Here is a 20153-nt window from a genome sequence, read left to right as displayed (position 1 = left end):
GGCATTAAGGTCAAAAAAGAGAGGCACAGATTTGCTGAGTCCCCACAGCCAGTAAGCTGCATCCTGTGTAGGGGCAGGAGTATTGCAGAAGGTATTTTTTGATGGTGCATCAAATTACACAACTGCACATTACATTGCAGAAAGGCTCAGGGAGCACTTCTGGTGCTTACGTGAAGGGTCACGAGAGATGGTTTGCAGAGGAGAAGCAGCAGCTAGCTGCTCAAAAGGAGGGAAGAGTGTAAAGTAATGGTGGTATATGAAGTATCAGGGATATATGGTGGTTTGAATACTGGGAAATAAAAGAAGTCCATGAAAGGAGAGCAGAAGTAGGCCAGCAATGAGACTGGCTGGGGAAGGGGTATATGGAGGCACCTCATTTCTCAGAAGAAAGTAGGGGTGAGATGTGAGACAGAACTGAGCAGCCCGCAGAGCACGCTTGATGTGGATTGGGCAAAGAGAGACCTCTGCCAACCTTTCCAGCTCTTTTGAGGTTAAGAAGGGCGCTTTCCTTCCTCTCATCTTTCTATTCTTTATGACTGGCATGCTCTTCACCTGCACACTGCTGCTACCCTGGTTCTGTGTTCAGATATTAAAAGCCAAGATAGCGTATTTCTCCCAGAGATCTATGCCAATGTTGTGGCCTACATGATGTATAGGCAGTAAGATAAAAAGAAAAAAACTCAACAATTCTCCTTCTACCCACTCCCCCAAAAAAACAAACCCAAAACTAAGCAGGCACACTTACCTCTCTGAAAATGAACTTCTGGTTTTCAGGAATATTATGGACATTTTCTTGACACAAGTACATTGTCAAGTAGTCGGTCCCTGAATCGACTGCTGCACAGACTTCTGGCTGTCGGGTGTTGTAACGTATTTCATTATGGGATGTGTACTCGAAAAACTACAAACCCAAGAGAAGAAACAAAGGACAACAGTCATTTCATATATACACAAGAAAGTATTTATAAGAAGGATATACTAAGATACTATAATTAAGTTCACATATTAAAGTTGCTACTGTGGAGAGAAATTCTGCCAAAAATATTCAAGGAGCCTTAACTTCTGCTGTTTGCCTATTATTTTACAGAAAATCAATCTCACCACAGCACTGCTTTAGTCTGCTAGCACTTAAAATGTATGAAATGCTGAATAAATGCCCTGGAAAACAGACGTTCCAGCATTAAAGAACTTACAAAATTTGACTGTAATATTCTACTTTCACATTCTAGTTCACCCTTAAAAATGTGATGGAAAACAGTTTATAGCCTGACATTATGCCTTCTTAATTCAGTTGTCACAAAACAATGTTACTTTTAATTAAGAAGTTGCTCACTGCATAGTTCAAATGCAGTTTGGTCAAGGTTCATTTCCAGTTACAAAGTACTCAGGATGCATGGTGATGAGCATTTTATTATATAACATTTTAAGATATTATTTGAAGCAAATCAGCTACAGCTGCTTTTAAACATGAACAGAATTTTATTAAAGACAATTTACTGGCTTTGCTTGTTGTACAATACTCTACAGGTGTTCTGAACGTTCTGTAAAACATCTTGGCTTCTGTAGCAATTATGGTTGGAGACTTCCTTAAAATTTTTCTATTTATCATGGACATTTGCCAGATTTTGGACTTCATTAAAGAGCGTCAGAGTTTGAGAGTTGTTTGTATTTAGCACACTTGTAAATAATTTAGATAACTGTAGTGCACGGATGTGTGTTTAGATCTGATTTAGATTATACTCAGTAGAGGAGAGTCTTATACACATCAGAAAATTGCTTGTTACCAATAGTATAGCTGCATTAGTGGAAACCAACAAAAGGATGAGGGAGAGAAGAAATCTCTTCTTTTGTTTCAGCCCTGGAGAAAGAGACTGTAAGGCTGTGTGAAGGGGACTGTACCAATTCAGAAATATCGTATATACTTGAACTTACCACAAAACCATCCTTAACAGTCACCAAGGCTAATTAACCTTGAAAGAGAACCTGGAAATGCGGTTTTAATGTAAACAGGACCATGTGATTACAAAGTCTGCAGTCACCCTTTTCCAGGTGTAAGAGCTCTGATCTAGACTACACTGATGATAGTTGTTTCCTGAAATCTGCCCCTCCTTTTATCAGAATCAGGAATTTCTCTGCCGAGGTGGCTGTCGCAGCCGTACACAGACCAACGCTGCCTACTGCGTCAGCCTGTAGAGCTTCATGGCTTTCCCCCCGCCCCCCCAGCAGTGATGCAAGTGACTGACCCCCAAGAATTAACCTGTGTGCCACCATTCATTTGTGGTAAGCCATAAAGTGAAGTGAGCGTTTCGAGAAAGCAACTTCAAGTTTGAAGTCTACCTGCTGACGTAACACCCAGAAGACCCTGATTTCCCCTTGAAACCTATTGCTAGGACCTGTTCCTGTGATGTAGGCTGCACTGCCTTTACGACATTTGCTTTATGCCAGAAATGTCTCATCATCAAAAGTCAATTGTGATAATATTTGCCCAATTTTTATTACTATTTTTTACCCTAATAGGCAGGGGCTATTCCCCAGCCTTCAGGCTTTAGTTCCCAGGTTTGGTATCTGATTGGGACATGGAAAGCCTGCTTCTTCAGGCAGCACAGTGAGCTATAAGGGCACTCATTTTAAGCCTATGACCCCTGAATAAAGAAAAAGCTTCACTCCTGCTAGTTTGTGTCTGGAGGAACACTTTTTTATAGCTGCCACTTTTACAAGGCCACATTTAGAGCCTTACTCGTTAGTGGATTTATTAGGTATAACTCTTTTTAGCAATTTGTATACAGTATCAGTGAAAGCCTGCAAGCTGCTGATTGTACAAGGTGCATCAAGAATAGATGGAGCGGCTACTAGGTCAAAGCACTCCTTACTACTGACAGCTTTCCCGAATGGTCTCTCAAGGACTTGCACCAGATTTTGGAGGAGAAGAGCAAGTAAAATGGTTAATTTCTGGGTAACTTGAAGGATTGAGGTTATAGTATTAGCAACCAAGCACTCCTGCCTCCTTGCCCAATGAACATTATACAGTTCTTTACCCTTTACGGTTTCAAATGGAATAAATACTTCAGGCTTCAGGCTTTTTCATGCTCTGGTAATACATGAGATAAATCTCTTCCTCCTCAAAAGGTGAAGTGTTTATTAGTGCTCTTTCCTTGCCCAGTGGGTTCTGTGGGCAGAAAGGAAGCATTATCAAACTGATCCATAGCCCAGTAACTAGTAGCCTTACTGCATTTCTTTCCTTCAGAGAACCAGTACATTCCCTGAAGCGCTACTGGGAAACTCGATGAGGCCTTTTACCCAGTGCCTGCAGCTTCTGGGTGATCTATGGGATATGCTCCAGCCGCATCAGTGCTCTGTGGTACCAGGGATGGAGGCAGATTTTGGCTACCTCACCAGACCCTGAAACACACTCTCATCCCTCTCTGTGCCTGGCTACCGCTCTTCTGCACACACGAAGAAGTTTGCACTCGATGGGTAGAACCAGCAGAGAGGTTACCAGGTCTGATACCCCTTTCACAGAAAACCCAAGGGCTTTGCTAAGCTTTTTGTTTGCCTCTCCCTATTTGCCTTAAATCTATCGGCTGCAAATAGGAATATTGGAGGGGTAATGTCAGACAAAGCAGGCTGCTCAGTGGTTTCCCATTGTCTTACCACATCAGGTCAGCTTCCTGCCGTCATGCGTTGGTGCCCTCTGTACTGCTTCCCAGCCATACCATGAAGGGCAATGGGCTGTACTGGTGTTGAATTTCAAAGCCTTTCATTCTCATCTGCCGGGGCAGACACTTCCACATCTGCAGCCTGAGGTGCAAGCACCGAGTAGCCAGTGTATTGTGTATTTTCTGCCTCTCTTCCACATACACTCAGCTCCTATCACCACAGTCATATCCTCACCTTCTTGCTATAATGAACATGCTAATTTTAAACAATCCACAGTCAGCTTTCTTACTGCTTACACAAAAGCAACTCAGAAGGACTAAAGGGAACCCTCTCACTTAGGCCAAGGATTCAAGGAAAAATAGCAACAAAATACCAGGGACCTTAGTTTCTGAGAGTGGTTTTACTTACTGAGACATAAAATGGGAGCAGGTGCTGGACTTCATAAAAAATCGAGAGTAGAGAGCTCTCTCCTCTCAGCACAGCGCACACAGATATTCAGAGGTCACTTAAAGTGGGGAATTGCTTCCAGTGCAAAGAACTTTTGCAGTTGTCCCCTACATAAACAGCCACCTGCCACTACCATATCATGCCAGAGGATGGGCGTACTGGAGTGTAAGACACATATGGCTGACCAAGTTAACCTTCATTAATGTTAAATCCTATCAAGATATTTTTGGAGAATAACTTTACTGAGCTGTACTCTGGAAAATAAATGTCATTCCTTTATACCATGAGACAGTGTGAATGTGCAGCAGGGAGCAGTATTTGACGAAGAAAGTGATGAATGGTAGAACAAATGCAACTGAAGGAAGAGATGAGAAGACTAGAGAATTAAAAATGAGAGCTAGCCAGGAAAGAAGAAAGGCACGTGAAAAGAAGCAAAACGTCACCTAGTGTGGATAGTAACTGGTAGGAGGAGTAAGTGAGGGGACAGACAGAACAAGGGTGTTAGAGAAGCAACTGGGAGCCAGCCGGCATGGAAAAGAAAGTGTTAAACAGCACGGAGTGGAGAAACTGGAGCTGTCTGTGATGTGGTGCAGGACAGGGGACTGGAGTGAAGCTTTGTAATGAGGGTTTGCTGCTAAAGCTGTGTATAGGTAATGAATGGAGTGATGAGGGCAGACCGGAGGAGAGCAGGCAGAAGAGCTTGGGATTAGGATAGCAGATTCCCTTCCAAGGACAAAACAGAAGTTAAGGGCTGCCTGTTGTCAGCAAACATCTATGAAACTCTGGGGTGAAGTGCCTTGCTCTCCTCAGCGTTGATACAACTAGAGAATGACCAACCTTGTCACCATCAGTTCCATCAGCTGACAGCAGTAGATGTACATGTGGGAGATTTAACCTGTTTGGTCCTGCCACTGTCACCTGCCAACTGAGCTAAGGAATTCACACCACCAGGAACAGCCTGTTACCTTTTAAGAATGACTGTCAAAAGGGCAGGGTGACAGGAAGGAAATGGAGAGAAATGTCCTGCTGGTAGGTTTCATGGCTATTTGTGAGCCAGAAAAAGGAGGTGCAAGTTCAGCAATCCTGATTTCTAGCTCCCATCTCACTTGTGCTTCTACATCTTATTTTAGCCTCCCTCTGTTCCCTCACCCGCAGCTCTTCCTACTGTCCACTACTTCTCCTGCAGCTACTACCTGTCACCCCTACTCGTGCCCCCACTTGCCAGCTGGTACCTCTGCTCCCACCTTCAGTCCCCCTGCCCCTTTCCACTAAATGGGTCTCCAGTGATTCTGCTTGTTCCACGCTCCCTTGCAGTAGCTCCTAACTACTCCTTCCTCTGCCACACATGCCCTGCTTCTCGCCTATTGCCCTACCTCTGTCCCAAAATTCTTCTGCCCTCTGTCACCTTGGCCCCCTTTCCCTGACTCCCATCAGCCCTCCCATGCCTTTTGCCCATTTCACTAATATTGTTTTGCCCATTTCCTGTGTTTAGCCTTCCCTCCTCAGACTCTGCAATTCTCTTGTCTCACGTCATATTTTCTTTTCTCGGTTTATATTGCAGTCGGATAGTGTTTCCATTTCTCCTTCCTCCTGCTGCCTGGATGCCAGCAGAGGGAGCAGTAATTGCACAGCTCTCAGTGCGGTGCCTGTCATCGCAGGTACGTGGATGCATCGCACCATCAGTGGAGATGTAAGAACTATTAATATGCAGTGGTGCGATATCTTTGCAGTAAACTTACTTAATCTTTCAGTGCTAGCTAAACAAAGGATAACTGTAAAAATGTCATCTCATAACAATTCAACTCTAAATTGTACTTCTCTTTTGCTTTCACCTTTTATCCTACGTCTTTATTTTTTCTTGGTGGAAGGGATAAACTTTAAATAACCTTTTTTTGCTCAGAGAAACACAAAAAGATTCAACCCCTTTCCTCTCTTTAGTCTGTAATACCAGGGGGGAAAAAAAAAAAAAATCTATAAATACCTTTTGCATGTGAGCATGTAATCCCATACATTAAATACTTCTTAATCTACAAAAGCAATCAACTCTTCCTCATAAGGATGTGGCTTAACTAGGCTATCTTCTATATAGGTGTATAGAAGTATGCTTAACTTGGGCATGGAGCTGAACTGAGGGAGTAAAATGGGTTGGTGTGACATGGCTTAGTGTGCTTGACATGTATCTGTCAGTACCAAGATCCTTTGGCTTTTATGACACAAGATTCTCTTCCTACCTTCCCCTGCATCTTGGCCTCCAGGACAGAAACATTAGGAAAGTTAAGACACAAACTAGACATAAACTAATAAATAATACTAAATAATAGTTCTAATACTTCAGGCAATAAACTTGCTATCAGAAACAAATCTACTTCCTTTTAAGATCCGAAGCACAGTGCTCAGACTATTGTTTGATTTCCTTTCCTCACTTAAAATGCAATTCATATTAGAAGCTTTCTCCTCAGTACAGACTTATTTTTCACTCCTCAAGCTTTAATATTTTCTTAAAGCAGAGTTCAGAAAGATAACAGATACACTGCTTATCTGCCACATCTCTGGTTCTTTTCCAAACTTGTTTTTCCTTTCCTAACTGAATGTTTGGATTAATTTCCTTAAAAAACCCCAAACAGTCAAGCCACCCAAACTGTCTTTGGGTTATGTACTTACCCTCAACCAGACCCTACATATTTCTCCACCCCTCCCCACTAGGAGCATGCCATATAGTCTAATCTGGGTTAGAAACCAAAAATCAAGCTAGATAGGCAAGTACGTGTTACATGCCACACATCAAACACCAAACCGCAATTCTAGAAGGTGGCCACTCAAAACCATGCGAAATGTCCACTGTAGATGGGCACACGGTGCCCCACAACACTTTTACCACGACATTATACAGAGAGCTTTACGGGTATCATAACTAACCACTGCTGCACACAGTTTCAATCCGCATGGAGAAAGACACCAGCAAGAACTTTCAGCTTCAGAAGTTAAAACCAAGAGAGCAAGAATGAAAGTGTTAGAGGGGATCCCTGCTCTCCAGGATTCCAGAGCCCAAGCCCAGGAGGACATTTCTGTGGAATGGAGTACAGGAGAAGATGCCATCCAAAACCTCCTGCACAGATAGACAAGCACCAAGAGGAAGTGGCACGATGACAGACACAGGCAGAACTAGGTGAGGTTTGCAACGTTATTAACGGCTTTGGAGACGTGGACAGACAAAAGTTCAGAGATGTGCTGGTCTGCCCAAGACCAGCTGGAGATGAGCAAACACTGGCCTATAAGCACGATAGCCACGCTGCTGTGCTATTAACCCCTGCTAATGAGCTCTGTGGGAAGGCATAAGTAAAGTATGCATGAGTTCCCTGCTCTGGGTAGACAGGTCTTCAGAATGAAGAAAATCTGACCTGAAGATACATCAAAATTAAAAGAATCAAAATTGGATCTAAGATCACCTCACTGTGGCAACATATTCTCTCAGCCCTACGGCAATGCCTTTACCACACTTTTTTACATTACAACCATAGTGTTGGTCAAAATGAAAATATAACATGAATCTTACCTGATTTTGTCCCATGCCGTGACATGGGTACAGTATGATCCTGTGTCCAGTTACTTGATGTTCATTTGTAGGGTTATAATCAAAACAGAAGTTTGCCATTCCTCTATTCTTCAGCTAATCAAAACAAAAGAATATTTTAAAGTATTAATCTAAAGTAAGGAAGATATGCTGCAGTCACTTTACACCCATCCTGCTGGGCTGTGAGGTTTATATCCCAGAGCTGGTGCAAATTAACTGGAATAGATCAAATGGATCCAATGGCAACAGCTCTCTGACTAATGTGAAATAAAACTGTTGGGACTAGTCTTGACTTCGGGCATTGAAGCAGCCAGACACGATGGCTTCCCCTAGGAACAACACTGTGTTCCAGTGTATTTGCAAATGAAGTAGGTAGGAACTATGAAAAGCCGTATTAAAACCCAACAAACCAGCAACTCATGCAGAACAAAAGAGTCTGCCATATCTTCCCCCACCACCACCCCCCCAGGATCTACTTGTTCAATTTTCTTGTGAAAAGATGACTACATACTTTTCTCAGTTTGTCAAATGGGAGACAGTAGGATTTGTTCTTGAAAGGACTCCAGTACCCTCTTGAGGTTGAACAAGCAGACAAATTTTAAGACCAGAAAGCATGAAAGTGGATAAGATACATCTTTGGAAAGAGACACTAAGTGTGATATTAGCCATTCTTTACCAGTGTTGCTGATCTCTGACACAATAGTGCATAACTTTTAGATTAAATTTTAAAGTATTAAGTTACCTGATTTTAAAAACATCAGGCTAATTAACAAGGATTTGCATTTAAGTATTCAGGAGGCAAAAGTAACAAAATAAGGTAAACAATGCCATAACAATTACTGACTCCAAGTATTAGCCACTTAACCAAATTTAAAATTACACAGAGCAAAACAGGTTCTGTAAACATAGGTTCAAGCTGAATGCCTCCGTTACTGAGTGTAATTATATCACAGACAAAAAGAATAAGCAGAGTAAATCTCAGAAGATTACTTCAGCAAGGTGTAATTTCGCCGCTCTTCCCTAGTCGTGATAATTGCATGCTCAGTTTTTAATGTGGAGAATGAATGGACACGAAGGGATTGCAGAAGGCTAAAACCAAACAAACAAGACAAACCCCGCAGGACCCAGACCCACCAACAGAGCAAACCACACAAGTTGGAAAATTAAATACTCGTGTTCAACATATATTTTGCTTTCCCAACTTCTACTTTTATTGCTACCCGATGTTTTCTTTCCACTGCTTCGTGCCCACTCCCACTGAAAGACAGCCAAGCTCTCGGCACTCTGCATGCCTGGGCTGCCGGCCCAAGGCAACAGCAATACACTGGGAGGCTGGGAAGGACCATGGAGCTGCCACGGCTCGGGGCCCCTTGCAGGTCTGCTGGGGCCGTGAGGCTCTCCTGTGGGAGCCAAATGTACGAACGGAGGACTGAAGCCCTACCCTTAGAGATTTTGCCTCGTAATTCCTCTCTGAACATGCTTCCACTATGCATTCAGTGTAATTTGTCAGTACGGGATAAACTAACATCTCAATTTGGTGTATAAAATTCATCCTTAGTTTTAGCTCCCAAGTTCACCAGAAGTGAAAGATATGGTACCCTGGGTACCCTTTCTACAGAAAGCACTGCTTAGTTTGATGGGAACACGCTAGAACACTGCACCCCTACTTGAGCTGTCAAAAGAAGACATTTTGTTTACCTTCATAACACGAGGCAGGAATTAAATTTACAAAAAACAGGAAAGAAAAGCATCTTTTACAGATGATTTTTAACACTACCATGGAACTACATAAACCAAACAATAAGCTTCTCATGTTTCTCCCTTCTACACCAAGAAATGTCAACTTAAAGTCATAACCGCTTAAAAAATGGTAATTCTATCTCTAAAAACATATATCGGTTTCGGTTGTTGTCAGCAGCTGTCCTCAGGATCAGAGGGTCTCTTATTAGTATGTTTAATAACATATGACTTTGCCTCACTGTCTACTGGCTCCAAGGGACGATAAACGCAGCGAAGCCCTTATCCGTGGTGCCCTTCCAGACAGCCCAACACCTTCGCTACTGCTCCGAGCATGTGTTCTTTGCTGTCAGCCCCCGGCACGTGCTCCACTATGTGGCCTGGAATTTTAAATAACCTATTTCAAAATGCCATGCACCACCAGAACTACGGTAACTCTCCTACGCATGTTACTCGATGCCTAAATACAGGCAAGAAAGCAAAAGCTGTGTAAAAGATTACTAATTTAAGCTTCATTTCAGATGGTTTAAAACTGAGCCTGTACTCCCAGGATGCTACCACGTATGTTCTCTCATTTTTCTCTTTCATGCATAAAAGCCTATGATATGTGCAGACATATTCCTAAACATACACGGTCCATATTCCAACCTGGTTCTTTTAGTTTGTTTTATCAGACATTGGTAGACATTCTTTATACCCACGCTTCATCAGGAAGCCTAAAAGATATTCAAGACTTAATTCGTGGGAATAGTGCATACTAAGCTGTTAAATGACCTGATCGGAAATGACAAAGATTTGAAAATAATCAGATTTGAAAATCCGATCACAGCACCATTTGGGGGGGGGGGGGGGGGGGAATCCGCCCTCTGTTCCAAGGCAGAAAAAAGTATGAGAGAATTTGTGAAAGTAGTATTTTTTCTTGTTAAATGAGAATACACAGTTTAAGTTCCTTTTACATGCAACAGCTCTATCAAAACAGTAATCATCCATTCATTTCTGAAGCAATCTTTGTTCCCATATCCACCATAAATAAGTCATGCAATAAGAACAAAATTTTCTCCATGACTTACCTCATTCTTTTGCAGAATGCTGCATTAGAGAAACAGAAGCAAGAAACAATGTTGATCACCTTGCCATTAAAAGACATAGTTCAGTTTTAAAAGGTTCTGCCCATGCAGTATTAACTGGCTGGGTCTTTCTACAACGTTTGCCTCCTGCTGAAACGTTGCAGGTGTACTCTACAATGCCATTTAGTTACCGCTTGGTTTGGAGACTGGGACAAGCAATAAACACCAACTACTGAGATATTCACCTCAGACCTTTATCCCTTACTGCTTGGAGAAATCTAAATCTGTTGTTTCCTAACATCTGGACACTTGCATATAACAACACAATACAGATGGCATTCTGTAAATAATTCTTAGTTTGGGGTTTTTTTAAAGACAAAATCCTAAGCAAAGCATCAACAACAGATTTTTGACATTAAAACTTCATTACATTAGTTGATAAACGCAGCCAGTGGAGCACAGCCAACCTTTCTCTTCATCCACAAAATAGATCAGAATCCTCTTTATTCCGCCACAGTGGCATTGGTGCTTATGTATTAGTGGTATGGGCAGATGATACGGTGGGACACAGTTAAGACGTGAATTTGTAGCAAGCCAACAGCTTCATGGTACTGACCAGGCGTAAGCTTTTACCTCAAAGATAATCCAAGAAGTCACAGGGAATGATTTTACTGAGTGTATGCCATTTTCAAATCACCCTTTTGGAAAAAAACTTGTGAATATCCTCAGATTTCTGTTAACTTCTTAAGCATGATGCTGAAATGGGTATACAACGTTGATGACTAAGATCCTTTGAAGGAATCGATGATGAGACACTGCTGCTGGACTCCAGCTGCTCACCCCAGCAAGTCCAGATCGCTCTGGGAGGCTCAAGGACATACAAGCACATGTCTCAAGTGATGGTGTGTTCACTTGAGATTAATATCAAGCACTTGAATTTCTCCCACTTCCTTTAAAAAAGTCTGTCTCAAGCTATCAGAGGCTGTACAACCAACGGAGTGGTGCATATTTTCCTGTGACAGGCATCGGATCTCCAGGTCTAGCCAGCCATAATCTTGGGTACCAATTCAGTCTCAAGTGGCAGCTCTACAAACTGTATTATAATGCACTTTCAGAGGTATACCCTAGAGGAGGCTGTTCTGGAGCCTGATACCTCTGAGAACTTGTAACACCAGATATGCAATAGTCTCTTTAATTACATAACTTAAGCCACATAGCTAACATCTCTTCTTCTGTAAGCCTGTCCATATATATAATGTGTTATTTAGATAATTTTCAAAATGTTGTCTTTCATGTCACAGCAAAACAAAATTATTCATAGTTTTAAAGGCTTAAAATCTTTCTTCCTGATCTTTTTTTTTTGTTAAGGTTATAATCTGGTCTAAATTAAAAGAAAATTATGACTAAGAGTTTGGAAATTCATTGAAGAAGAAATGGTCTTGGGGGAAAATGTGGAAGGAAGCTGCCAATAGAAAAATTCAAGTTTTTGATCTCCCAACCGATTCAGTCCGTCGCAGATGCCTTTAAGGATAGGTGGTGAGAAGAGCCATCAGCTAGATAGTCACAATAGACATCTATCAACTTAGTTGCTTCACATTCAGCTGGAAGAAAGATCAGCTAGAAACTGTTTGAGAAGAACAAAGAAAAACTTCTCAAATCAGAACATAATACGGTCTCACTGCCAAGTGATCAAACTTAAAGAAAAGCAGAGATAAAATCCTGATTTTTGTGTCAACACTGTCTTTTAAAAGCAATCTGGATTCCAAGTTCAAAGCCAAATTCACTGGCTGACATAATCTTTACCTTCAGATATGCATCCTGAATGCCAGCAATACTTAGTATACCTTAGAGGGGAGAGGAACCCTGACTATTCCCTTGCTTTGCAGTCGTGCGTTTCCACAGTCACCAATAACATGAAAAGATCACAGAGCTGCCCAGTTTCTCTGTCTTGACCTAGCTGCACAATGCAGCAATGTCACAGTACTAATATTAAAGGCTCAAAGTTCTTCCCAGAGGTGCCCATGCCATCCCTTCCCAGGGCAGCAAAGATTTTTAAGCAGACCTAGTCTGGGCTATCTAGGCGGGCAATCTCCACAGACCTGGGGTTCAAGCCTTTTTAAAATTTCACACCAGCTGAAGCACAAGTACAGTATACACTTTGCCGGTAAGCACACGCTCAAGGATGGCCAAATCGGATGCTATGCCAGAAAGAGAGAGACATCGGTGCTCTACACAAGAACCTAAAAGGGATTATCAGCCTTTCCAGAAATGTTGACATCTTATTATTTTAACCCACTAAGTGCCTACCAGCTTCACTCCCTTCCGTCCCCCAAATAAATTATTAAAGTCAAAAGGTTTAGTTCATGTCCCACACAAAGTTCCAAAGCTGCACGGAGCCCAAGGACAAATTAAGAAGGTATTTCCCTCATTTCTAGGCCTCAGGCAGTTTATAAGAATGCAATCATAGCTCAGGTAAAAATATTCAAAATTCAGTATGTTTAAATAAAGTTTTACGCAGCTAAATTTTTAGACAACCAAGCTTAGTATAGATATTTTTATCCACGTATCAAGAGAAAAAAATGCAGCACAAGTGTCTGTTTGTCAGTGCATGGCATTGAATGCTGCTCAGTAATTCTTGCATTTATTTCAGCAACATATGGCTGACCTATGGGTAATCTTAGAAAGATTTTTCAACTTCAGTGTAAAAAATTTAAAGGGAGGGAGAAATCTCCATATCCCTCTGAAATCTCTTTGAACAGTTAAATAACCTTACACTAAGCCAAGCTCTTGACAAAGCCAACACACTTAGACACAGCATTTTTGTGAACCAGAAAAGCACTACATGGCTAAGGCAGGAGTAAAGAACACAATCAACGATTCATTGAAGTTAGCAGATGGGACTCAATATCCACAAATCAGCTGAATCAGTAGGTGTCATTTTTGCACTGTCACTGCCTTAGAGTATAACTGTACTTTAATCACATTTTAAATTCTTCCTGCCAAAAAAACCCGTGTATTCTTATTATGCTCACAACTAGATGACAGCATTTAAGAATTGTTTTTAGAGAAATATATAGAGCACGCTTAAATTATGCTGTAGATACCTCAAGCAGCTCTGAACAAGAATTATTATTTCTAGGTATTGTCAACACCTTTCCTGAGGATCACACGTGCAGTTAAATCATGAAAGAAACTGCACAAATCCCTTCTTCTCCCGAGGAGGTTGAAGTGCTATCACTGCCACCAGTCTAGGCTTTGTTTTGGAGGGTGAAAGAGGGAGGCAGAGGGGAGGATAAGGTTACTGAAATGCGCCTGGAAGGTAAGTCTTGTAATATCTTATTGCTTCAACTGTCTCTGACCTTGTCAGTTAGCAAACCACACACAAAACAACAAAAAAAACCAAACCAATGCTGTACCGGGGTCTGTTCAAGGTACCGGATAATGGCGGATATTACCTTTCATGCCAATGATCACAGAGAGATATGAACTCAAGTGCAAGCTCCAAGATGAATGGAGGAGGGTGGCTCCTCCCTGCGAGACTCCCGAGGGCTTGGCTGCCAAGTGATGCGCTCCCTCCCTACGGGAGCTCCCACAGCTGCCCGTGGGAAATACAGCTCCCTACGGGAAACCGCAGCGTTTCCACACCAGGATCTTTTTCGTCAAGCTATTAGGGAAGATGGTGGGGAAACTCGGTTCCTGTATGTCTTGTACGCCCACAGTGACCAGGTTTTTTCCCCACACCGAAGGAGATCCAGCAGAGACTGAGGAACCGAAGCGCAGATGGCAGCAAAACCAGACTGTTGTGATACGGGCTGGATGCGATGCAGCAGTGTGGGAATGCAGCTTAGCTGGATGTGCAGAGTGATCGAGTTACCAGCAGAAGTACTTCTAAGGCAATGTGGCATTGGTAATCAGGAAGGTATTTTATACATCTTTGCTGGGCAGATAGGTGCAGTCTTGTCTCCCTAATAAGACGCGCAGCAGATATCTGCTGATTTTTCAGAGGAAGCAGGTATTTGCTGCATCATCTCTGCCTTCCTCCCTTCCAAATGAGATTACAGTAATGTGATATACATGGAGCTATAGTTTGTATTTATTTGTAAGCTGCAAATAGCATAGAAAGCTGTTGACTCTTAAAAAAACAGGAGAAGAGGATTCTGATAATGAACCAATGAAAATTGCTTGTGAACCTGTGCTGGTCTAAAGTGACCTCCAGATTAAAAATTAACATGTTGGTTTTGACACACAAAGGATCCCGTATGATCTGGGAGCACATAGCACCAGCTCTCTTTCCCATCATCAGAGCATCATAGTTTTCATCAGATAAAATGTGCAAATACATGTTTCAAAGCACACTCTTTCTATTTTCACGTTGACAACTAAAAACTAAAACACTTCAGTGTTCTCTTTTTTTTTTTGCTATTCAACATTTCAAGAAATAAAAAACGTTGTCCTTTGCTGCCTTTAACACTCCCAAGATGTCACTTGGAAGGTGTAATTCATGGCAACATTACCTGTTCCCTTACCCTCTCACAGAACTCCTTCATAAACAGCATCCCCTAGAACAAAGATTCTGACAGAAAACACATTTTAAAGCCTACCAATTCTAACTGAATTCTACCAAAATCCCAAACTGATTTTGGCATAAAAATACCTTCATACTGAGTTAGTAGGAAAGCTCAGAGAACCGCGAGGAGGTCCCTTCTCAGCAGTCACGTACCATTCCAAAGAAGCCTGGTCTGTCCTCGGGTACATGAAGCTCTGGGTAGACGTTCTCCAAGAACCATTTGAAGTCCTTACATTTCAGCTTTTCTCGAAGGAGTCTCCTTTCTGTCACATCTCCGTATGGTTCCTGAAAGAAAAAAAAAGATTAAAAAAAAAACAACCAGAACAGACGCTCTCTTTTAAATTATCTGTATACATTATTAGGAACCGTATGCTAAAGTGACGAGTAGAACTTTTAGGCAGGAAAAACCCCCATGTTTGGGTGCTGGATTTGATTTCATTATCCTTACATTTGTTAAATGTTGACAAAAAAGAATTGGAACGGTGCATGTAAAACTTTAAAATATTCTAGAAGACAGTTTATCTGAGAAAACTCCCCAAATCCGCAAGTAAGTAAGTCCTTGAATACAGATTGCTGGGAACTGAGAAGGCGTATTGGAAAATAAAACTTCCTTTAGCCAGATAATTGAAAGTCTCAAGTTAATGAATCTTGAGAATTTTAAATTATTCTACCATTATGTTCATTTGCAAATTACCTGTACAGACAGTTTTACACTCAACTGATGAATTTGTAAAATCTGCTAATGTTTTCTTTGAACTTCATAGTTTTGGGGTGTGGGGAGTATGAAATCTTAAACCTCCAGAGAAAAGCTTTCATTGCAGACTTTTCCCTGTCTATAGATTGGAGCAGAGATCACATCTTTTCATGTCTGTCTTCAAAAAACCATCTTTATATCGACTAGGGACTTCAGACAGTCAGGCACAAGATACCATTTGCAGCCCCCAGATTTTTACAGGTAACTTGACACACTCTTTCATCAAACCACAAATATATTTGCATTTCTCAAAGCTGTGGAACTATCACTGAAAACACAAAGCAGATGTAAAACAGAGGCAGAGATGCCCGCTTGAATAACAAACAGCATCACATATTAGCTCTGAGGTCTGAACATTAATCTTGAAGCGAAACTTTACGGAACCAAATTCTGCAGCCATACCATCAATCATTTTCCCATTATGCTACGGAACTGAATATTTGGGTTAGATAGATAAAGTAAAGGGGCCTGAAGTCAACCGCTGCAACAAGTGGTGCACAGAGCGTTACAGAAACCAGAGTGCATTGGCGGCAGCTTTGATACATGCGAAAAACCACACGAGCCTCAGCTTACGCCCACCGTGTTACAATACACCAATATGCAAAGCTTCCAATACTAACACATAAATATCTTTTAAAGTTAAAGTTCTGTCATCGCAGACATCAGCTGCCCAGAACTTTACAAGAAAAACTGTCAGCATTTATTGCTGTTGTCTCTTGGTGTATGACAAGCAGAATCAGCCTGGCATTGCCTGTGAGCTCCTGTCTTTGGATACACAAAACCCGTATTCCTCTCAAAGTCAGACTCTAATAATAAAACCTAAATGGCTTTTATGATGTTAAAGTAAAACAATTATTACAAATGCATGGACTATAACAATCTAATTACCCAGTTTAATCTAAAGGCACGCGAGGTGGAAGCTAACCAAATTCAGCTTCCCCAGTCTCCTCCAGCATATCTTTTAAAAGCTTAAATGATTTCAAAGGCATTTTTTCCCCTGGCACGTCCGTTGGGGAAGGCCACTCAAACACGTGGGGAGCTCCCTGTCCCCCTGCCTGGTCCCGAAGCTCTGGTCCGGCGTAGCCAGAGGTGGGTGCCCAGCAGCCCACCGCAGGGACGTGCTCCCCGTGCACAAAACCAGAAAGCCGGCACTTGGGAAAGCTTTCCACGCAAAAAGAAGTGCCCGGGAAGATTAAGCACCTCCAGAAACAAGCAACAGCAGAGAATTATTTCTTCTAGGCCTGAATTTTGGACTTTGTGCCAGAGGTTCATCTGAGTCATTTCTAGACATTGTGAGGATATTTCAGTGTTATTGTCTTCCAGCCTGCAGGCCCCTCACAATAAATATATCCAAGCTATGAATTTGCACTCTGCTTTACTGTTTTGACCCACTCAATTTTCACAGTATTTATCTCCTGAAAAATTCTGCAAACAAACGAGCTTGTATTTTCTTCCTCACGGAAAATAAAAATATTAACTTTTTTTTTTTTGAAAAACAGTACTGAAACTTCAAATATTTTATTAGGAATATTTTCATCCGAGTTCCTAGGACTGATTTTAATTAATTTAATCTTTGCAATATTGATTTTTTTTTTTTTTAATCAAATGTTGTACAGCAGTAAATCAAACAGAAAAATCCATTTTGTCTTACACCAGTCCAAAGTTTTACAAGACAGGTAATTTTGCTAAAGATTATTACCGTGCTGTTCACTTAAAGATCTACTGTCCATTGAAACTTGTTGATTAGCATTCGATAATCGTGTGTCTGTTCTGTAATTCTTTATTGATAGAATCCTGTATCAGTAGTTTCACAGAAGTGCATATTTTAGGCTAAACAGCTCCCCCTTACTTGGGTCACCTTGCTTAACTTCATTCTTTCATTTATTCATTCCTTCGTTTAATATTGACAGAGATTTGGCCACCTCCTAGTCTTATGGAATTTCTGATTTTTTCCAAGGAATTAAAAATTAACTATATATACACTTATTCTTTGTTTGGAAAAAGTTTCAGAAGAAATAAGAAATAAACATAAAAGCACTTCATGTTAAATATTAGCTAAATTAATAGTTATTTCATTGAAGACAAATTGTAGTGAAATTCCAAGAACAATGGACTTGAACTCACCAGGCGAGCGTGTGGGTTTCGGTGGTAATAAAGTTCTTTATATTCATCCATCCACACTTCAGCTGCACGCACACTGTTTGCCAAAGCTTTGGATCGTGAGTACGGAGCTTGTTTGGGGAAAACGTGACCTACATGGGAGCAAGGGTGGATCTCGAGACTTCCTCCACACTGCCATATCTGAGCAAAGAATTGACATTGTGCATCATTAATTTGAATCTTTGTAAGCAGAAGGATACAGTAACAATAAGCCTTTGTAAGGATAACACCTTCTCAAGAATATCACAGCATACTACTATAAGCAACTTATACAATAATTTTGTGTCTCATTTGATGAATAAGCTGGATAAAATTACATCCTTTTGAACTCAGAGCAAATCACTGGGAGTAACAAGGAGATAACCCCATCTCTGGTTTTCTCTCGTGTGCAATTATCCCTTTCCTAGCTTTACTTTCTCTGAAGGCACGATAAGAAATGGTCCACAATATTTCCACAGGTCTAACTGTGGTCTACAATTCAAGTTATACAGGCATTATTAAAAAAGAAAAAAACGAGAGAAAGAAAAAAAGAGGCATGTTTCTTTTCCAAATTAACCATGCTAATAGCCACCTCAGAATGAAACCAATGACCGATAACTGATTTCTTACCAGAAATCTTTGCCTATATACTACTGGAAAGCTGACTTGACAAAACAGGTCAGCTTGTCATATCATTGGAGAGTGGTAAGTTGCATTCCCACTTCTATATTCACCATGTCAGAGAGAGGCATGGGTGCCTGGTCGTAAAATAAAACTAACTTTTTTCATTGGAAAGCTGGGAAAGGAACCCCAGACCCAACACATGAAAAGAAAAAGCAAAGTAATTCTGTAACTAACTCATGGTGGTGCAACCAACAGCAGTGAAACAACCTCCCCTGTCTAAAGCAATATTCCTACTTGCTGTCAAGGAAAGTACTTGAACCTGACCGTGGAACTGGCAGAACTCGCTCTGCCCTTGTGCTCATCCTCATGCCTCTGGCTCCCCAGGTCAGGAGATGTACAGCCCTCGAGATAGAGCCCATAAATGACAACCGAGTGAATAAGTTAGCCTCAGCACACTCTGCAAATTTTTGTAACGATACTCTTCTCCTTTGAAAACCATGGACTTCTGGCAGTTTATCTACACAGCCACTTTCCCATCATCCATTCTGATCTCAAGTTTGATGTAATGAAAGCACGGCTATGTATTTCCTAATTAATATTGTGTGACCGCAATGTGGCAGACACCATTTCTGAAGGGTGCCTGAAACAAGGTTTCTGAAATTTAGTCAGATGGCAGGAAATGTAGGACACATTGCTGCACTTGAACAAACTTAAGGCTATCACCAATGGCTCCGACAGACTTTCTGTAGAAGATTTTTGAGAACTGCCACTCCAGCAAGCTAATCCTCCTCGTGTATTCAACGATGCATAGGTGGCAGCTCATCCTTCCTTTGTAAATGGAGGACAAAGGAAATTAGCTGGGATATGTTTAAAGGGTAGAGGTTTGCTCCCTGGCAACCTTCTTGTATAACACATACTTATTTAATGACATGTTATTCAAATGAACACAGCAGGAGTGAAAGCTATGAGGTAGCAAATAAAACTTCTGTACCTAACAATGACAAAAGATCAGTGACGGGACTTTTCCCACCCTCTCCCTGGGACTTTTAGGGATCTAGAAAGTCAATACAGATGAAGGCTTTCAGCATACACAAGACAGATGCTGTCTTCAGACTGCTAATTTTTTTTTTTTTTAAAGTTACTTAAGAGTTCTCTCAAATTTCTTAATTTAGAAATCAGTGAATGCTGTCTCTATTGCTTTGGTTTTGGATAATGGCATCAGACCTTTACGCGTGGCACAATACTGTGCTTAATAACAAAACGGTAGGCACTCTAATACATATGTTTACTTTTAAAACAGACAGTTTCCTTAAAGGTCTAGGTAATTAATTATGCAACTACAGGGAACACTGGATAATCTTTACTTCCTGGATTTAAAATTTAAATTTCTTGCTTTTTGCGTAAGGTTTCTCTCTTCTTTTTTGTTGCTTTTCAGGGAAGCAGTATATTTGTCATTTGAACAGAAAGATTATTAAAGAAATTATACAAGAAATCTAGAATTCTGTACTGATCTTTTAAACAATTTGCGTGTTTTTGCTTGTAAATTACACTACTGCTATTTTGAAAGTTGCTATGAAAACAGCTATCCAC

General features: G+C 41.1%; 1 protein-coding gene across 1 annotated transcript in view; it reads right to left on the bottom strand.

Moving 5' to 3' along the window:
- Positions 1–20153, bottom strand: part of GALNT12 (polypeptide N-acetylgalactosaminyltransferase 12) — a 48460-nt gene that overhangs the window by 3693 nt on the left and 24614 nt on the right. The window contains exons 6-9 of the mRNA XM_069778772.1: positions 17925–18101; positions 15200–15331; positions 7658–7771; positions 746–901 (exon numbers count right to left, since the gene is read on the bottom strand). Of these exons, the coding sequence (XP_069634873.1) occupies positions 746–901; positions 7658–7771; positions 15200–15331; positions 17925–18101 (579 nt within the window). The remainder of the gene's footprint in view (positions 1–745; positions 902–7657; positions 7772–15199; positions 15332–17924; positions 18102–20153) is intronic.

The sequence above is a fragment of the Haliaeetus albicilla genome, chromosome 3 (genome assembly GCF_947461875.1).
Source record: "Haliaeetus albicilla chromosome 3, bHalAlb1.1, whole genome shotgun sequence".
Lineage (NCBI taxonomy): Eukaryota > Metazoa > Chordata > Aves > Accipitriformes > Accipitridae > Haliaeetus > Haliaeetus albicilla.
This window is presented reverse-complemented; position numbering and strand designations above follow the sequence as displayed.